Genomic DNA, 20,259 nt, shown 5'->3' on the forward strand with positions numbered 1-20,259 from the left:
CACCACCACCATGGTGTCAATGACCTTAATTAGCATTACAAATATAAATTCAATATTTAACAGAACCTAAGCTCTAAAGTTGATAACAGATTAACAGCTGAGAGGTTGAGTGGACTTTAACGAAAGATGGAAGAAGGAAGATGCAGGCCGCCCGCCCTGATCCCTATTAAGTTGGGTAGATATATATATGATTTAGCCTTTTGATTTTGAAATTTAAATAGTACTGACCAGCTGACTCTTCCACCTTCTGGGAACCCCGCAGCAGCAAGCTGGCAACACGAGCTGAACCAAAGGCAGTCGTGCAGAAATGTAGGGTACACCAAGCCGGGGGGAAATTGCCTCTCTCTCCATTAACCATGTATGCACTTTGCCTAAAGGGGTAGTGAAGTTTGACCATCTGGATGAATATTTGTATTTACATGTCTATGTCTCGTAATACTTCCTTTAGTTATGCACGAAATTTACATGACATGATTACCGTTTAAATGCGGTCCAAATTAATTAAAAGGAACTGACGATGAATACCAACTTTTTTCTGGGGTTTTTTTTTAATTTTTTAATGTAACAGATAGTGCATCAGGAAGTAAGCGACAAAAACAAAAAGGTTGAATAAGCCAGAGTAAACATTTGGATGATTTTATATGCACAACTTGGATAATCTTTCTTTATATAATTGGCCAACAAATTAAATTGTGCATATACATACAGAAAGAAGACAAGTTGAACTATAATAAGCATCAAATGGACACTTTAAAAAAAAATTACGTTTATTTAAAAAGAAAAAAAAATCCTTTTTGATCACGATTAAAAGGCCTCATTACTTCCTTTTCTCTTGTTAATATGCTCCACATTAATTAATTATTAGAAGACTTAATGATGGGCTATGTTCACATTCTCTTACTTAAAGGCCAACAATTTTGCATTAAAAAATAATACAAAAAGCCTCCCTTCTTTTTTCATTTATTTTTTTAATTAATACTGGAGATATTGTCTCATTGAAAACTCAGTTCATTTAATACAAATAATAATAGGATTTTAAAAAGCAATTACACTTTCCTTCTCTAATTCCGCTTGTCCCTCGAGAGTGGGCACAGAAATCGAAAAAACTGAAAACTAATTTGGATAGTAATAATACGCCATTTGATTTGGACATGAATAATAAAAATATCAACTCGGTTTAGTACACTTTTGGTTCATAAAAGTGAAAATTTGAAATTATTTGAATTAAATCTATTTTTAAAATAATTTTTATTTTCTTTTATTTTTTATAAATAAAAAAGCTTATTTTATTTTAAAATTTAAGTAAAAGAATTAAAAATAATATATAAAACTATTAAATCTTTAAAATTTTAAAAAAAAAATCAAATCCGTCTGAAGTGTTGATTTTTTTTTAATCAAAACCGTTCGATTAATTTTTAGAAAGAAATCATATTATAAAGATAATTAAAAGTATTATTATAATATTTAAACATTTGATTTAATAGTTGATATATAATTTTTTATTTAAATTGTTGGAGTTGGAATTTTTTTTTCAAAATAAAAAAAACATAATTATAATTGATTTTTATATAAAAAATTATTAAATTTGTAAATATCAAATTAATTTAAATAAACTACATTATTATTCAATAGAATAAAACTTTTATGTAGTGTTTATTGGATTTTAATTAAAAAATTTATCCCAAAGTCCAGACTAAAACTCTGGGCTTTGAGCCCTTGGATAGCTCTCAACCCAAATAATGAAGGCTGACTGTCATATTCCAACACCCAAAAGCCCCCCGGAAATCTCAAGCATATAATTAGGAGGGAAAATTAACTGTCATTTCCCACATACGGGAACAAGGGTTTCAGTTCCTCCTTTTTCCCTCTCAAATTTCTCTTCCATTTTTCCCCAATTTTTGTTCAATTCACAGTCCAATTCTTTTATTCATAATTATTACAAATCAATTATTTTTTTCTAATTATTCTTATGAAAGACTCAGTTTTTTCTTTCCCGAACAAAAATAAGAAGAGAACCGAAGAGAATCTCCATTTCCCTCGCAAAAAACCAAAAACCCTTAATAAATCAGCATTCGTCGAACTCAAGAGCTTCGATCTCCCTCTGGTTTCTGCCACCACCGGTTCACCTATCTGCTCGCTCCTCCTCGAGTCGGACCGGCCCTACATCTTCGGTCGAGCCAACTCTTCCTGCGACTTCAAGTTCGACAGTCGGTTCGTAAGTAAACAGCATTGCCAGATATTATATGATAGCGTTGACCGTAAAATATTTATTCTCGATGGAACAATTTTGTTGGATGGTCTTCGTTTTTGTGTTAGTGAATTTAGGAGAAGAATTGTGTTGTCTGACGATGAACTGGAAGATAAAGAGAAAGAGAAAGAGATTTTAGGGTTTTCTAGGGTTCGGGTTTCTTTGAATGGGGTTTATGTGAATGGGGTTAGGGTCAAAAGGGGTATGGTTAGGGAATTATTTGCTGGTGATGAGGTTTTGCTTGTCTGTGGGAATGAAAGTGAGTGTAGTTTAAGGGTACGAGTCGGGTTTATGATTCAAGGGATTGTGTTTAAGGAGGAAGTGGTTTCTGATTTGGATGAGGTGCCTGGTGTTAGGCCGCTCTTGCTTGGGGCAATGGCTTCATCAAGACATTCCCAAGGAACAGTGTCCAGTGGGAAGAGGAACAAAAGGGTTTTTGCTATCTCAAGTAATGAGATGACCATAGGTTGTGACTTATCTGGATTTAAATCTAGAGATGTAATGGGGAGAGCCAAGTTTATTTTAAGTCAGTGCTGTAGTATATTGCACAGTGATGACCCCATCTCTTGCATTAGGCAATGTGATATTTCAGATTCTGGACGCAACAGATTTCTGGGGTTGACATTAAGTGATAGGATGGAATTTGCAATTGGCAGAGAAGAGGAGGTGGGTAGCATCTTCCCTCTTTGCAGGCAACAATCATCTGATAAGAAGGACAGCCCTGTGCAGCCTAATTCATTTAAAACTATGGCGACTTCAGAGGCAAACCACAGCTTAATTGGTGATCTTTTACCAAGTGACCTTCCATGTGGAGAAGGCACCGTTGAAGGCTGTGGTGAGGATGCTACTGCCAATTACAGGCCTGGGATGTCATCATTGAACTGTGCTGAGAAGGAAAATGCTCCTGAGATTGATGGTGTTGGTACAAGCAAGACTTTTACGACCTCTTGTTCAGCACCTGGGAAGATGTTTTACCTCAATCGCCTTGCTTATTTGGACTGTGGTTCATCAAATCATCATACTCTTGTTTCCTTGCAAGAACTTCTATATCCTGTTGAAAGCATTTCAAAGATATTCATTGCTACGTTTACAAGTGACATTTTATGGTAAAGTTGTCCCTTCTCTTTTACTTTCCTGACTAAATAGTCTCCCCTGATGAGTGCCTTTAGAGGATTCCTGTTTATAAGTCAGTTAGAGCTGCTACAACTACATGATTTTCTGTAGAAAGCATTACATGATTGCTTTTGCATCTTACATGTATTTATTACTATGGCGAAAAAACTTGGCTAACTTTGTTTTGCATTACCATTTTGATAAATTTCTTTATGTATATCTTTCCTTTCATATTATTGCAATTCTACCTACTTTTAATCATAATTTCTGCATCCACATCTAATGGAGTCTTTTTCGTAGGTTTTTATCACACTGTGAAATTCCTTGCCATCTGCCTGTAACAGTTGCATGTCATAATGCTGAGAGATGTTGGAGCGCATGCCCTGATGCAAGAAGCTCCATGCCTTTCCCTGATTTTCCGAACTTGGTTGTAGTGTAAGTAGTTTACTTAATCGATTATATTAGAAGGTATATGGACTAATATAGAAATTAACTTTTTTGTCTAATATATATTTTTTGTGTCAGGTTTCCCCCATTCCCTGAGGTTATTGCTTTTGGTAATGACCGCAAGAAACGAGGCATCGCTTGCCACCACCCAAAATTGCTTGTATTGCAAAGAGAGGATAGTATCCGTGTTGTCATTACTTCTGCTAATTTAGTTGCAAAACAGGTGATTGATTTTTCATGTCTTGTGATTTGTTTTTTAACTATGTTTTTGCTAGATATGAATTAACATGTGGCTGATTGGTGCAGACATAAGTTTTGAATTTCATAATTTGATTACCTCAATGTTTTTTTAAATCAGATTTCCATATCTTGATGTTCTAAACAGTGGTATTTGATTTGGTATCTCCTTTTATGCTGATGGAGCCTCTCTGTTCCTCAACTTTTTTCTCCATGCATGCATGTCTTGCGTATATGTGTTTCCTGTCATCCAAATACCAAATTTCGCACAAATTACCTAATTGCTGGAGTTTGCTGAGGCAATTGGAACTTTTAGTCAGTATCCCTTGTTAGTCTTTATTGTTTGCAATAACCTTTTGGCCAAACAGATTTCCTCTTTTTCTAAGAATCGGATGGATTTCAAGTTGTGGGTTTAATTTGCTCTCGGCTATCTAGTCTATTGCCTGAAGAATGTTTATGTTTGATTTATCTATCAAAATGCTGGCTGTTCTTTATTTGTTTTTTTGTACTGAAAAATGCTAGCTGTTCAATTATGTTATATTGTTCTTGTTTAGTTCATGTATTTTTTCTTATAAAAACTGCAGTGGGAGAGTGTGACAAACACTGTTTGGTGGCAAGATTTTCCTCTCAGAAGTGAATCTGATTATTTGTCTCTTTTTTCATTTTCTTATGGAGAAATGAGTCAAGATTCAAGATCTGACTTTGCTGCTCAACTAGCTGGCTTTATGGCATCTCTTATTGTTGATGTACCTAGTCAGGCTCATTGGATTGTTGAGTTGACTAAGTATGACTTTACCAGTGCTGAAGGACACCTGGTTGCTTCTATACCTGGAATACATTCTGACAGAATACTGAAGGTATCATAATCTGCACATTTCATTCTAATTATACTTCCATCTCTGATCCATATGCTAAGCTGGTTCACTGTTTTCGTTTTTGTTCTGACCATTTCCTCATATAATAAATGAATTGGAATAAGTAGCATTTAGAAAGTATTGCACAATCTTAATATGGAGATGAGTTTTTTGGTTTTTTACATGTGTTTTATGTTAGGTTTGCCAATAGGAAGGAATCTTATTAAGTTTGTCTATCATTTCAGTCTAATCAGTTTTCAACCTCATCATTTGATGTGAAGTTTCTTGGTCTGGTTGAAGCATCTGTGGTTGGTTTAAGCCACCTTTTCCGAACTGCAGCAGACACAAATGCTGCACTACTTAAGAAACTGGCTTTATTTCTTGGCAAAACTTGTGAAAATGAATATGGGATGTTGGATGTTGTTCTGAGAAGAAACACAAATATCCCTGCAGATGAGAATGCTGTGAGTGTTCTTGTTCCTAACCCTGATGAGCTCTCTGAAAGAGGTAAAATTTTTATAACTTGATTTGGAATTAGACACTTTTACAAGTTGATAATATGTGCATTTGATATTGTCTTAAAATGGTGGATGGTTCAGTAGTTCCATCACGTAGTGACTGGAAAAAGAACCAAAAACTAGCAAACGTGACTGCTACATATGTGGGATCATCTTTGTTTATTAGAAACCTTATGGAATTGGAAGTTTTGTTGCAGACATTTCCCTTCTTTACTGAGATTTGGTATTCCTGTCAACTTTGAGTTTCTTCCTGGTGAAGCATTTTAGTGGACATCGTAATGGGTTTTGTAAAACTGTTGTTATGGTTTAAGGTTAAGGACCCATTGATATTGATGCCCTTTTCCCTTTAATAGATAATATCTTATAAGTTGGAACTCTTCTTGCTTTTAGCTACAATGACAATCATGTTTTTCCTTTTTTTGCTAGCATAGATTGCATTCAACTTGGTTTTCTTCCTAGAAATGTCGCTAAATGGGTTTCTCCATTATGGGATATGGGATTCTTTGAATTCCATGGATATGTGTATCGCGAAGAAGCCCTTACAGCTACTTTTGGGGGAAACACCAAGAAAGTACAGTTGGTACTGCATGTGTTACAGGCAGGTATTCCTGCTATTTAGTTGATACGTTTTGATGTTATTCAGCTTGTGGCTAATCATTAAATGTTGTCTGTTCGGATTTTTAGTGAACCTATTTAATGCATATAATGTGTTGATTTGTGCAGGGACCAAGGTTTTTTGATTTGTCAAAACTGATGCAGGCTCAGAATATTGTTGCATTATGCTCTCTCATTGCTTCAGTTCAGAGGTGTACCGGCCTCTGGCGACTTCAGGAGGTAAGGAAATGATTGACTTCAATTATTTTAGTCATGTTTCTATGAATTTTATTTTTGCATTATTTTGGTACTAGACTGCCAGTGTTAATTATATATCATAATGTGTTATTATTGCAAAGTCTATTTATCATAATTACGGTTTCATGCTGTTTACTGTATGTTAAAATCACAAAAATGACTGCTAGCTTTTTTTAGAGGTTCTCAAAAATCTTCAAGTCCCAGTTGATAATTTTGACCTTCTAAATATAGGTTTGTATAATCAGTTTATTCAAGCATATTTTTTATTAGACATGGCCTAGCAGGGCATTTGAGAGCCATCTCTAGGTTTGTAAGGGGTTGGAATCTGTAGCAACATGATTTCATGGGATTGTTGAATCTGCTTTTGTGGTTAGTGTCTGAAACAAAAAAGTTTCGTGCATTTTGGTTGATTAGTAATTGAAACAATTAATCGTCAAAGTGTACCTATATCATGTTACATTACTTATAAGGATCTGATTATTTTCTGAAAATCTCCTTTTGCATTCTATAGGTTTTACGTCGCTACAAGTGGCCTGAATCACAAGAATCTGATTTCATTTATGGTGAGCGTTTTATCTTTAAACTTTGATGTTAGCCACTTAGTTTTCTTATTAGTTTTGTCTGATATATGTTCTGTTTACAAGGTGCATCCTCAATTGGCTCATCTGTCAGTGCACAGTTTCTAGCTGCTTTTGCAGCATCTGTAGGAAAGAAGTCATCACAAATTTTTGATTCAGAGGAGTCTGATCCAGAGGTAACATACAAACTTTGATTTGGCAGTATGTATAAAATGTTGAACATCATGTTTTTATATTTATTAGTATTGTGCAAATACCTGTTTTTATTTATTTTTAAATTATAATTATATAAAAAATGGAAATGTTTTTAAAGCATAAAGCTAATTGTTTATAAATAAAAGACAGTTATATATAAAAGACAATTGATGTTTCAATTATATATAATTAAAATTTTTAAAAAATGAATCTATAAATTATTCAATACCATTAGAATTAAGAAAAACATATTTTGATATAAAAGTCAATGAATGCAATTAGAATTAAGAAAAACATATTTTGATATAAAAGTCATTGAATGCAATTACAATTCTTATTTATAAATCGGATAAATCTTATTAATATTTATAATTAAAGTCATTCAATACAGTTAGAATTCTTACATATTTAAAAATTAGTTAAGTCTTATTAATATTAATAATAAAAGTTTTTCAAAATGGCAAATGTAGAAATATAATGGATAAATGTGACTATTTTCGTCAATCAAAAAGTTTTCTGACATCTGTACTTTTATTATATGTATTAGATATATACATATATAGAGTAATACGGTGTTGCTTGACAGTGGGGCTGCTGGACTGCTAGTCAAGAAGTGAGAAATCCATCCATTAAAATTCTTTTTCCTACTATTGAGCGGGTGAAAAATGCATGTAATGGCATCTCTCCTGCAAGGAAAATTCTTTGCTTTTCAGAGGTAAGGTCTCTGTTACTCTTGACTCTTGACTTACTCCTATCTTATATGTTCAGATGCATTGAACACCTCAACGGGCATGGGTTTGACTCTTAAACCCTCCAGCAGGAATGAACAACTTGCAAAAAGTTTAACCTAGTCCCGCTGGATTTGACATGTTTGACTCTTGTTCCCCCCAAGATAAAGAAAACCGCTATAAGATTTAATATACTCCTGTCTGATGCTCTGTGTCTGACAACCACACTGGAGTCCAGAGAACATCGGTAATGTTATTTGCTTGAAATAATAACTTATGACTGAATACTGAAACCGGTATGTTCAAGAAAAAAAATATAAGATGTATCTCTGATATGGATCACATTTTCAGTGCATTGTACTGCATTTGGATGATATTTAACTTTCATGCTCTGTTTGACTATTTTGCGACTTTTTAAGGTGAGGCTTCAACATTTTCTTGGAGTGTATTGAATAAAATTCAAAAAACAACAAAGCGGTCAGAGTTCTGTTCCATTTGGATGCATGTGTCAATTCTCTTGCAAATTCACATCAATCATGCCTTTTGAGGGTTACTGTGGCATTTATAATATGTGAAATTTTTTGACACTTTTTGTCTATAGGTCCTAAGTTGAACAAAAGAATCATGAATTTATCTCCCAACTTTATGTGGAAAGTATGAGCGAAAATTGTACTTGTCATAAAACGTATGTATCTTCCTTCCTAGATCGTAAAGGTCTACCAAACTCTGAATTAGAACTCAGTACAAAAGAAAAATGATCTACATGGTTGGGAAATGTCTGTAGATCTTTGGACTACAAACTGATGGTCCTACAAATAGGAATATGGTAGTTTTCAAGAAGGTAATATGTGTCAAGTTATAACAATTCACTTATGTTTTGTCACATCTGGTACCTATGCCTAATGGTTGTAATTTCCTGTTCTTTTTTTCACACTTTTGTTTATCATACATTTGGTTCAGAAAACATGGCAAAGATTGAGAAATGTGGGCATACTTCATGATGCAGTTCCTTCTCCCTGCAATAGGGTAGGGCATCCAATGCATGTTAAGGTAATGTACCTGCTTTTTGAATGGTTAGAAAATTTCTTGAACAAACAATTCATGAATCTTGAGTCTGATTAAATTAAGATATCTGGTTCTACATATGCATTATCTGTACTCTGAAGTAAACTGCCTAAAGCATGATAAGCCTAATGGATGTGAACTATGACTTTGTTTGAGCCGCTATCATTGTGCTTTCAGGATATAACAGTAGAGTGCAGTTTGACTTGCCTCCTATACCTGTGACTGTCTGTCTTATTTGTGTTCATGTTGTTTCTGTAACTTTGAGCATCGTTTTTCATATTGCCAAATGCTTGTGGAGTTCAATATTTTTAGAAAAAAACTAAATGAACAAAATGCAAATACTAAGCAGGTGGCACGGAGGCGCTTCTGGTCAAAGACAGGCTCACCTTCATTTGGTTGGGTTTACTGTGGATCTCATAATTTTAGTGCAGCTGCCTGGGGAAGGCCTATTTCTGGCTCTGTTGGGATAAAAGCGAGTGGACTTGATAAAACCAAGTCTTGTATGACTTCCAGGCTTCACATCTGTAACTATGAACTTGGGATCATTTTTTTGTTTCCTCTGACGGAAACCAAATGCATTGCTAATCAAAATAGCACAAAGTTGGATGATATTGCCCTACCATTTGTTGTGCCTGCTCCCAAATATGGGTCAAGGGACAGGCCAGCAACAGCACAGGCCATGAGGGAGGCATTAGCTGAACTTTCAGAACGAGAGACAAAGAGCCTTCTAGAAGTAGAAATTACAGAAAATATGATGGAAGAGGTTCCAGATGACAATGAGGAAGTAAGTGAGGCAACTAATTATGTTGCAGAGGAGAAAGAAGAGGATAAAACTTATGCTGAGAAGCTCTGGAGCCAGGTTGACTCATCTCAGAGTTGTTGATACTTTCCCGCGGTTTTTACCATGGCAATTTGGGCCATGCATCGAATTTGTAGCCTGTAATATACTGTATGGCAAGTTTTCTTTGATCGATCTATGTAACTTAAGCTTGAGATGAAGACATCCTGCTGTGAGATTCCTTCACTTTAATTCGTTATATGCTGTAGAATAAAAAAAAAACCCTATTATTCTAAGGAATATAAATAAACGGATCGTAAGATCCATTTTGTAAGATTTTGATTGTTCATTCACGTCGTCCAGTTTGCCCCAACCCCGTACTTTGTAATGGCAAAAAATTTCCTTTCTTCTTCAATTTGAAAGGAAGAGCAGCTCCATGTGTCAATCAACTCAGCTCCATGTTCTGCTGCCTTCACTAACAAAAGGAAGCAAGAAACATGACCCTGGTTCCCGGAATAAACCGAAAGTTATGCACCGTTTGGGTTCCTGGCACCGCTACCACTTCCATGTCTCCTGTAAACCTCTCCTAAACCCTTCTTCTCTACCTTCACTCAACACCAACTATGCCTTCAATTCATTTCATGACTTAACTGAGAACCTTTGCAATAGACTCCTTAATTCCTGCAATGGCTTGGCTTTACTCAAACAGATACACTCTTCTCTTGCTGCTTCAGGCATTATCAAGCGTAACTCACATTTGGGAGCCCAAATTATCATCAAATATGCCAAATTTGGAGACAACAACAGTGCTCGCTCAGTGTTCGATACTATCCTCGGCAATAAATCCAATTCTTTTCTTTGGAATACAATGATTCGGGCATATGCAAATGGTGGCTGCCACGTTGAAGCATTGGAGTTATACTCTTTTATGCGTAAAACTGATATTGCCCCTAATAACTACACTTTCCCTTTTGTTCTCAAAGCATGCGCTTCGAAATCGTTGATTATTGAGGGGAAAGTTGTTCATGGGGATGCTATAAGAACTGGGTTTGATTTTGATTTGTACGTTGAGGCCGCTTTAGTTGACATGTATGCAAAATGTGGCCAAACTGATGAGGGTTTTAAGATATTTGATAAAATGCTAAGGAGGGATCTTGTTTGCTGGACTGCCATGATCACGGCCTATGAACAGGCTGAACAGCCCCATAAGGCGCTTCTGTTGTTCCAAAAAATGCAACTTGAGGGTGTTTTGGCAGATGCGGTGGCCATTGTGAGTGTTGCCTCTGCGGTTGGTCAGTTGGGGGATACCATGAGAGCTAAAATAGTTCATGCTTATGCCATTTGTAATGGGTTTTTGGCAGATGTCTCTGTTGAGAATGCAATTATTGCCATGTATGCAAAATGTGGCAATGTGAGCAAGGCTCGTCTGGTTTTTGATTTGATGGAGGAAAGAGATGGTATCTCATGGAATTCTATGCTTTCGTGTTATACTCAAAATGGTCAAGCTAGTGAAGCGTTGTTACTTTTTGAGGAGATGCTGGATTCTGGGTGCAAGCCTAATCCAGTGACGGTATTGATCATGGTATCTGCCTGTGCTTATTTGGGTTCTCAACATCTAGGAAGGAAACTCCACAATCTTGTGACCGATAAAAAGATTAAAATAGATGCAACTCTTCGTAATGCACTAATGGATATGTATGCTAAATGTGGGGATTTAGATACCGCTACCAGGATATTTAATGATATTCATCCGAGGGAACGGAATGCCACCTCATGGAATGTGGTAATTTCTGGGTATGGCATGCATGGATATGGAAAAGAAGCATTGAATCTCTTCTCACAAATGCTACAAGCAGGCGTTGAGCCAGACCATATTACTTTTACCTCTCTCCTTTCTGCCTGTGGTCATGCAGGTCTTATTGACGAGGGTAGGAAATGTTTTGCAGATATGAAAAAGCACTCTGTGACACCCCAGGCGAAACACTATGCTTGCATGGTTGACATGCTAGGCAGAGCTGGACTCCTGAATGAAGCTTTTGATATGATTCAACAGATGCCAATACCACAAAGTGATGGTGTTTGGGGGGCTTTGCTTTTGGCATGCAGAATCCATGGGGATACTGAATTAGGGGAAATTGCAGCTAGAAGCTTATTCAAACTTGAACCAGAGCATGCTGGATACTATGTACTAATGTCAAACATATATGCAGCTTCTAACAGATGGCAAGAAGTTGGGAAGTTGAGGCAAGATATGAAGGATAGGGGATTGAGAAAGCCTTCAGCATTCAGTGTGATTGAGTTTGGTAAAGAGGTTCATGGCTTCCATACAGCTGATCGAGTGAACCCATACCGGCAGGAAGTTTACAGGAAGGTAGAGAGCATGGCAGTTGAGATGAAGATGGTTGGCTACGTGCCGGACCTTTCATGTGTCCTACATGATGTAGAAGAGGAAGACAAGGAGCACATTTTAAACTACCACAGTGAAAAGCTCGCCGTGGCCTTTGGAATCATGAAGATTGATCCAGAAATAGCAATTCACGTTACAAAAAATCTGCGGATCTGCAATGATTGCCACTCAGCATTCAAGTTTGTCTCTTATGTTTATGGCCGGAAGATTGTTGTTAGAGATGCAAATCGGTTCCATCACTTTGAAGATGGAACTTGTTCAGGCAAGGATTATTGGTAAGCCGCCAAAAATGCCGAACCCTCTAGGATGTTTGGACGAGAAACTATGTCAGGCTTTGATTTTCAATGTTGTTTTGAGTGAACTTGATCAGGTAATTGAATCCCTTACCTTCTTAGTTTAATAATTAGAAGATTTATTATAAATAATAATTTTATATAATATATAAATAAAAAAAAAAAAATTATAATAATTTTTAAGAAAGTTATGTTCGATTATATTTTTTGAATTTTAATTTATTAATTATTAATTTTATACTAAAAAGACTAATAATGTTTTTTTTCATATAAATAATTATATTATTCGTTATTTATTTTATTTTAAAATTTTGTTGTCACAGTTTTTATTATTGAAAAAACTCTCTTTATAGTTGTTGTAAAAACAGAAAAAGTTAAAATAAGATAAATTAATCTATCAATTAAGATTAGTAAAAAAATTGATATATTAATAAAATTTTAAATAATATTTAACAATGCAATACTACAATTTATATTTTAGAATTACATAATAATTTTTTAATTTTTAAAAATTAAAATCATAACAAATAAAATTTATGTAATTAAAAAAAATAACAAGTAAAAGATAAAACTTACATAATAAAAAAAAACACATTTGATAGTTTATAAAAATTAAAAAAAATTTATAAAAAGTATAAACACATAAGTAAATAAAATAAAAATAATTTTTTTTTTAATTTTATACAATAGTGATGAATTGTTTTCGACTTAAACGAGCTCATAAATGTTTTCAAGAAGTGAAAGAAAAGAAGAAAGATGTATGAAAAAAATTTAAATTTAAGTTAAAGTTGTGTGAGACTTGTTAAGTGATTTTGTTATTTTTTATTTATATTAATTATTAAATAATAAATTATTTGGAAAAATATTAAATGGTGTATAATAAATAAAAATTTTAAAACTTTGGGGCCCATGCTACCCTCGGCGGCTAGAGAGGATGAGCTGGTGGAGCTCACTACTACTCTACTCAACGTGGTGGTTATGACAGGTGGTCCCAAGGGCCAGGCCTGTGGCCTGTTTAATTGGTGATAGCAAAATTCTATAGGTTCATGAAGGTAGTACACACAAGATGATGCAATCACTTTTTCAGGTGATAACTTCTTGAAAAATATAAAATTCGTGTGACGTCAGCATAAAATGAATAAATAAATATAAACAAAAAAATTTTAATTAATATAAATAATCATATTTGTTTATTATATTTTTAATTTACTGTTTTAAATTTTTTTACTATTAATAATTAATAAGATTTATCTATTTTTAAATATATAGGCATAAAAAAACTTTCATTAAAAATATCTTTTTATTATGAATATTAATAAAATTTATTTAATTTGTAAATATGAATTCAAATTGTATTGAAAGATTTTTATTAAAAATATATTTCTTAATTCTAATAGTATTGAATAATTTATGAATTAACATTACAAAATTTCAATTATATATAATTAAAAAATTAATTTTATTTTACTTATAAACAACTAACTTTACATTATAAAAATACTTGTATTTTGTATATAATTGTTAATTAAAAATAAATTTAAAAAATTCTAAATATAGCTTATTATGCATGTTAAGGTTTCCATAATTATATTCTAAATATAGCATGTTATGTATCTTAATGTTTACAAACATGCAACTAAGAGACATACTTATGCATTTACTATTTGGCTATTGCAACTTTCACATGGTAAAGCTTCCATGAACATGAATGCATTTTCCACATTTGTGCACTCTTATTCATGGAAAAAGTCCTATCACTCTAATGTGAAGACACTGGAATTGATGTGGATGGGGTATTGACTTTCCACTTCACATGGATTGCTTATCCATAATTGTTTACCAGACCATGATGATTAAGTGAGATTGAGACAGCATCCGTGGGTTCATAAGTTGCTTCATTGAAAGTACTAGGTCGGAACCGCGAGGGAAGATTCTAAGCCCCCGACCAACCATGGAAGCCAAACGCAAATGTGGGTCTTCAGGCTCGAGCCGGCCAGTCTGAACGGTACGATAATTTTGGCTCTGTCAGGCAGGGACTCGGCACTTTTGGCTCCGGAAAAACTTTCCAACATTATTCTTTGCTTGTTTCACTTACGTGCGCGACTTGTCCAAAGCCTGATGCAAAAGGTAGACTTTTTTGGAGGTTCTTTTTCCTCACATTTTAAAAGAGATTTTTGTTCTTGGGTCACAACGCAACAAAGAGGGTGGTGGCTTGACGTGTCAATCCAACTCTTCTACTCCATTCCTTTCTTCTACCTCTCTTTTCTTCCTTCACCCGACAGCCCACCCAAAAAATATCCTTCATATTGGACATCGACTCAAACTCAGCCTATATTTTCTCCTTCCTTCTTTTCCTTACATCATTAATGAAACTTGGTAACTGAAAAAGAGAGAGAGAGAAAAAAAAAAAACTAAGCACGCAATTTTGGCCCCAGAAAACATGGAAGTTTTATGTTCTTCCTCTCTACCGATACACTCACGTTGCCTATTTTCCCATCCTTCATCACCTCCACGTTTGCCCTTCCAGTTCCACCCAAATAACAATAATTCAATTTCTTCTTCGAATTCTTCTTGTTTTGGCCTCTCAATCTCGCGTTACAATAACTTTGTTCGCGTTAAACACTCCCATTCTCGTAAAAGAAGAAAACCCCTTCATATTTCTGCAGTTTTCGAGCGTTTCACAGAACGAGCAATTAAAGCCGTGATCCTTTCTCAGAGAGAAGCCAAATCTCTAGGCAAAGACATGGTTTTTACCCAGCATCTTTTGCTGGGATTGATTGGTGAAGATCGCGACCCCAATGGTTTTTTGGGGTCGGGCATAAAAATTGATAAGGCTCGTGAGGCTGTTCGTAGCATTTGGCAAAGTAGTAATCCTGATTCGGGTGAGGATACGGGTTCTGGGTCGGGTAAACAAGAAGGGTCTATTGTTTCTTCAACGGATGTGCCGTTTTCGATTAGCACGAAACGGGTTTTTGAGGCTGCTGTGGAGTATTCGAGAACTATGGGGTATAATTTTATTGCACCTGAACATATTGCTATTGGCCTGCTTACTGTTGATGATGGAAGTGCTGGTCGGGTCCTTAAAAGGTAACTTTTTGTATTTTTTTTAATAAGAAAATTGTTTCCTTTTTGCTGCTGGAACATTTTTGTAGAACATGAACTTGGGTTGTCTTGTTTTGTTTTTAATTATCTGATATTTGAACTTATTAGGTAGTTAATTCAGAACCTTGCTGAGGAAGCATGATATATATTGTTTCGTTATGATATTTTACGGTGATGTTAAGTGCTTTCGCTTTGCAATGTATGTAGTCATGCAAACAGGAAAAGAAATTTAACATTGGACTTTTACGTTAGATTTTTTATGAATGAAGATGTCTTTGGTGGTTAAGCACAGTTCATACCATTCTAAGTCATTGCATCGTGCATCTTTTATGTCATTAATTTTGTATTGACAATCTCAGATTGGGAGCAGATCTGAATCATTTGGCAGATGCAGCAGTCACCAGACTGCAAGGGGAGCTTGCAAAAGATGGTAGTGAACCTTCAGTGCCATCAAAAAGGATGCGTGAAAAATCTCTTTCTGGTAATGCCACTGTTTTGAGATCCACTAACAAGGCAAGAGGTAGAAATTTGATCTGATCCTCCTCTTTTATTTTTTTCTTTCTAAATTCTTATTAGAACAACAGAGGATAATGCTTTGTATCTCACATGTGATTGTTAGGGAACAGTGCTTTGGCACAATTCTGCGTGGATCTTACAGCTCGTGCAATTGAAGGACTCATTGATCCTGTTATTGGCAGAGAGACTGAAGTTCAAAGAGTTGTTCAGATACTTTGTCGCAGGACCAAGAATAACCCTATTCTTCTGGGTGAAAGTGGGGTTGGAAAAACAGCCATTGCTGAAGGACTTGCAATTAGTATTGCAGAGGCAGAAACTCCTTCATTTCTCTTGGTCTGTCTCTTCACAAGTGATTGAAGTTCTAGATAGTATAGCTAGTTCTTTTTTACTCCATCTAAATGCCAATATTCGTACTTTTTGCAAGGGCATATCTTCAAATTTAATTGGCTTTATTGCTCTTTCTGTGCACAGAATAAAAAAATAATGTCCTTGGACATAGGACTATTGATGGCTGGTGCGAAGGAGAGGGGAGAATTAGAGGCACGTGTTACTGCTCTACTAAGTGAGACAATAAAATCAGGTGCCCACAATGATTGCTTTTTGGGAAGCTGAAGTATATTTTATTGTTACTCATACTTGATGTACTTGTTCTGCAGGTGATGTCATTCTTTTTATTGATGAAGTCCACACACTTATTGGATCTGGTACAGTTGGCCGAGGAAACAAGGGATCTGGTCTTGACATTGCCAATCTATTGAAGCCTGCACTTGGGAGGGGTGAATTACAGGTAACTGTTTTTCATATCGTCCTTTTTGTAGAGAACCTGAAATGCCAAAAACATAGGCATGCTGTTACAACAGTCGTTGAAGATGAAATTTAGAAATTAAATAATAACAGCATTGATATTTTGCTTATAGAGAGGGAGCAAAGAGAGAAAAGGTAGAAGTCCAAGCTTGAGAAATTTCAGCTCATTGAAATTTTTCTTGAAAGATTCCTAGTCCATAGAAGGACCAATTCAGGGGCTGCCTTAAGATATTAGTACAGTTGCTGCATTTCTTTTTATTATTGTTGTCATACCATAATATGTGCCCTTTTGAGGACTAAGCTCTGCCCATCAATGAAGCCCTTTTTGTCCATTTTTGATCAGGCCTTGCTATTATTTTGCCTGCAGTGTATCGCATCAACGACTATAGGGGAATATAGGACCCAATTTGAAAAGGATAAAGCATTAGCACGAAGATTCCAGCCAGTGTGGATTAATGAGCCAAGCCAGGTTCTTTTGAAGCACAATCTATTCCATAAGTACCTTATTGTTTATTACCCTCTTCTCTTATTTGGATTTGATGTCATTACTTATAGGAGGATGCAGTTAGGATACTGCTTGGCTTGCGTGAGAAATACGAGTTCCATCACCACTGCAGATACACTCTGGAAGCAATAAATGCTGCTGTATACCTGTCAGCAAGATACATTCCTGACAGGTATCTTCCGGATAAAGCAATTGATCTCATTGATGAGGCTGGAAGTAGAGCTCGTATTGAGGCATTTAAGAGGAAAAGAGAGCAAGAAACTGGTATTCTCTCAAAAGCACCAAATGATTATTGGCAAGAGATCAGAACTGTTCAAGCCATGCATGAAGTGGTAATATCTTTTTCTTATGATGTACTTGTAGTTTTTTTTAATTTGGTGTTGACCTCCTTTGGGTACCATGATTAGGTTATGGCCAATAGGTTGAAACATGATGATGGCGCTTCCAATGAGGATGATTCTAGTGAACTCCTTTTAGAATTCCCTTTGCCTCCCACTTCAGATGATGATGAGTAAGCTTTTAGTTTTTCTGGAGTCATGTTGAAGGATAAATTTATTAGGTTCTTGGTCCTCTAGGCTCTGCCTGGTTTCTAACTAAATTTCTTGTGGTGATTCTTTCAGACCTATAATGGTGGGACCTGAAGAAATTGCAGCCATTGCTTCAGTTTGGTCAGGGATCCCAGTGCAGCAGATCACTGCAGACGAAAGAGTGCTTCTACTAGGTCTTGATGAGCAGCTTAAGAAAAGAGTTATTGGTCAGGATGAGGCTGTTGCTGCCATTTCTCGAGCTGTTAAGAGATCCCGGGTTGGCCTGAAGGATCCTGATAGACCAATTGCTGCAATGATCTTCTGTGGTCCAACTGGGGTTGGCAAAACTGAATTAACTAAAGCTTTAGCAGCGTGCTATTTTGGGTCGGTAAGGCTTCATGCTATCATTCATGCATTTCCCTCCTTGAAATCAGTTTTAAAGTATAGCCTTTAAGTAGAAAAGTTTTTTGTATGATTAGACTTATTAGAAAATACTGAAATTTCATTTCTGGCAAAATTTTGCCTACGTGGGTCGTTTATCGGGCCCCTATATTTTCCTTTCATCCCTTTTCTGTTAATTTTCTTCTTGTCTTTCATTATAATTTATCAGTATGACTGAAAGGAAAAAGGGAAGAGAGTTCTTCTTGAATCATGGTTTTTCTTCCCTTGTTAATAAATAGTTGAGCGCCATATGTGCAAAGGTTTGTTTTTTGGTGAATGTCTCTTGCCCAAGTCTTCTAACACCTGCTTAATCTTACCGATCTCTTTATGTCTTTTAATGCCATTATTGCAGGAGGATGCCATGCTTAGATTGGACATGAGTGAATATATGGAGCGGCATACAGTGAGTAAATTAATAGGATCACCCCCAGGTTATGTAGGTTATGAAGAGGGTGGTATGCTTACAGAAGCTATTAGGAGACGACCATTCACATTGGTATTGCTTGATGAAATAGAGAAAGCTCATCCAGATATATTCAATATCCTTCTCCAATTGTTTGAAGATGGCCACCTTACAGATTCTCAGGTTTGTTTGTTGTGAAGTGCACTTGGCTAATATGCTGGTATTTATGAAAATAATGATGTTGCTTTTCGCTTGAGATGTTTAAAAATAAATAATTATCATCTGTATGAAGTCTTGAGATTCAATAGCTTGGATTGATATTTAGTTGATCATCTGTGCCTCTTGTTCGATATTCTGTTGAGCAGGGTCGAAGAGTATCTTTCAAGAATGCTTTGGTGGTGATGACTTCCAATGTGGGTTCTTCTGCCATAGCAAAGGGTAGACGTGGCTCCATTGGTTTCTTGCTTGAGGATGACAAATCAACTTCATACACCGGAATGAAGGCTCTGGTAATGGAAGAACTGAAGGCATATTTTCGTCCGGAGTTACTCAACAGGATTGATGAAGTAGTTGTATTTCGGTCTCTTGAGAAAGCTCAGGTTTGTAACTTTCTGTTGATTCGTTAAACAATTACATCTTTCCTTCATCTCTTGGGAGTTCCTTCTATATTTATTTTGTCCCCAGAATCTAGGTCTGAATTAACCTCTTTCTGCAAAATTTTCAGTTAGGGTCCCGAGTATTTTTACAAGCTATATATTTCAAATTTGAAAAAGTAGTGAGAGTTAGAATGAGTGAGAGAGAGAGAGAGATGTAATTCAAGGCCGAAAGTCTGTTCATCTAGGATGATGCAATACTAAAAAGCCTCGGTGATGTCTGTCTGTTTTTTTTTTTTTTTTTCTGTTCAGATGCTTGAGATTGTAAATCTGATGTTGCAAGAGGTGAAGGCAAGGATCATGTCTCTTGGAATTGGTTTGGAGGTGTCTGAGTCAATCAAGGATCTAATCTGTGAACAAGGCTATGACCAGACCTTTGGTGCACGGCCCCTTAGGAGGGCAGTTACCTCAATAGTTGAAGATCCCTTGAGTGAAGCACTCCTGGCCGGAGATTACAGACCCGGTGAAACGGCTGTGATTGATCTGGATGCTTCAGGAAACCCCATTGTTACTATTCAATCAGATCGGAACATCAGCTTGTCTGATACCGCATCCATCTTCTAGTTGCTTATTCCAGTAGTATATAATTTCACGATGTAACCTTATACGTGTAAATAGTATAGGAATTATCTTTTTGGTAGTTTAGGGTAACATTAATTTATTCAATTGTATATAAGTAAAGCTTTGAAGTTAATTCGGCAAACTGTTGTTTCAAAGTTCAAACAATACCAGTGTGGTATTTCATTTTCCCCCTCTCCCATGGTGAATTTCTTCAATTTTCCTTATCAAGCAATAAATGATTTTATAATTGATTATAAAATAACAATACATATGCATTCATTAGAATTAGAGTGTATGCATTTTACGATTACAACTCAAAATAATAACATGGAATTATTTATGTTCAAAAGTTGTGGTTCTTTGATTACAGTAAAAAAAAAACCAACAAAATGATTTCCCCTGGGATTAGTAAAAGGTATATAATTTTAGTAATT

At 35.6% G+C, this 20,259-nt stretch overlaps 2 protein-coding genes and 1 pseudogene across 7 annotated transcripts; all 3 read left to right on the plus strand.

Moving 5' to 3' along the window:
• Nucleotides 1-1,817: 1,817 nt before the first annotated feature.
• Nucleotides 1,818-9,859, plus strand: LOC110418179 (forkhead-associated domain-containing protein / FHA domain-containing protein). 4 transcript variants are annotated; one of them, XM_021430827.2, is made up of 12 exons: nt 1,818-3,354; nt 3,662-3,796; nt 3,887-4,031; nt 4,630-4,902; nt 5,145-5,406; nt 5,849-6,015; nt 6,141-6,251; nt 6,781-6,832; nt 6,914-7,023; nt 7,629-7,757; nt 8,731-8,820; nt 9,185-9,859. In XM_021430827.2, the coding sequence occupies exons 1-12, from the start codon at nt 1,970-1,972 to the stop codon at nt 9,716-9,718; spliced, it is 3,393 nt and encodes a 1,130-aa protein (XP_021286502.1). In that variant the 5' UTR covers nt 1,818-1,969; the 3' UTR covers nt 9,719-9,859. The 4 variants fall into 4 exon arrangements, 3 of the variants coding, with proteins under 3 accessions (XP_021286502.1, XP_021286503.1, XP_021286504.1); XM_021430828.2 differs by having other exon boundaries at nt 5,954-6,015; XR_002445368.2 differs by lacking the exon at nt 9,185-9,859 and having other exon boundaries at nt 7,629-8,017; nt 8,731-8,812.
• A 100-nt stretch (nt 9,860-9,959) lies between these two features.
• On the plus strand, nt 9,960-14,360 carry LOC110418181 (pentatricopeptide repeat-containing protein At3g26782, mitochondrial pseudogene; annotated as a pseudogene). The gene is made up of 2 exons (XR_016351297.1): nt 9,960-12,390; nt 14,157-14,360. The product of XR_016351297.1 is annotated as a pentatricopeptide repeat-containing protein At3g26782, mitochondrial pseudogene (transcript).
• A 239-nt stretch (nt 14,361-14,599) lies between these two features.
• Nucleotides 14,600-20,012, plus strand: ERD1 (Clp ATPase). Of its 2 annotated transcripts, none has more exons than XM_021430832.2 (12): nt 14,600-15,400; nt 15,775-15,935; nt 16,035-16,264; nt 16,403-16,511; nt 16,588-16,718; nt 17,079-17,204; nt 17,291-17,572; nt 17,648-17,751; nt 17,861-18,155; nt 18,561-18,794; nt 18,977-19,210; nt 19,517-20,012. In XM_021430832.2, the coding sequence occupies exons 1-12, from the start codon at nt 14,754-14,756 to the stop codon at nt 19,826-19,828; spliced, it is 2,865 nt and encodes a 954-aa protein (XP_021286507.1). In that variant the 5' UTR covers nt 14,600-14,753; the 3' UTR covers nt 19,829-20,012. The 2 variants fall into 2 exon arrangements, with proteins under 2 accessions (XP_021286507.1, XP_021286508.1); XM_021430833.2 differs by having other exon boundaries at nt 17,103-17,204.
• The last annotated feature ends 247 nt before the right edge of the window (nt 20,013-20,259 follow it).

The sequence above is a fragment of the Theobroma umbraticum genome, unplaced genomic scaffold (genome assembly GCF_002168275.2).
Source record: "Theobroma umbraticum cultivar Fairchild unplaced genomic scaffold, ASM216827v3 scaffold_50.0, whole genome shotgun sequence".
Taxonomy (NCBI): domain Eukaryota; kingdom Viridiplantae; phylum Streptophyta; class Magnoliopsida; order Malvales; family Malvaceae; genus Theobroma; species Theobroma umbraticum.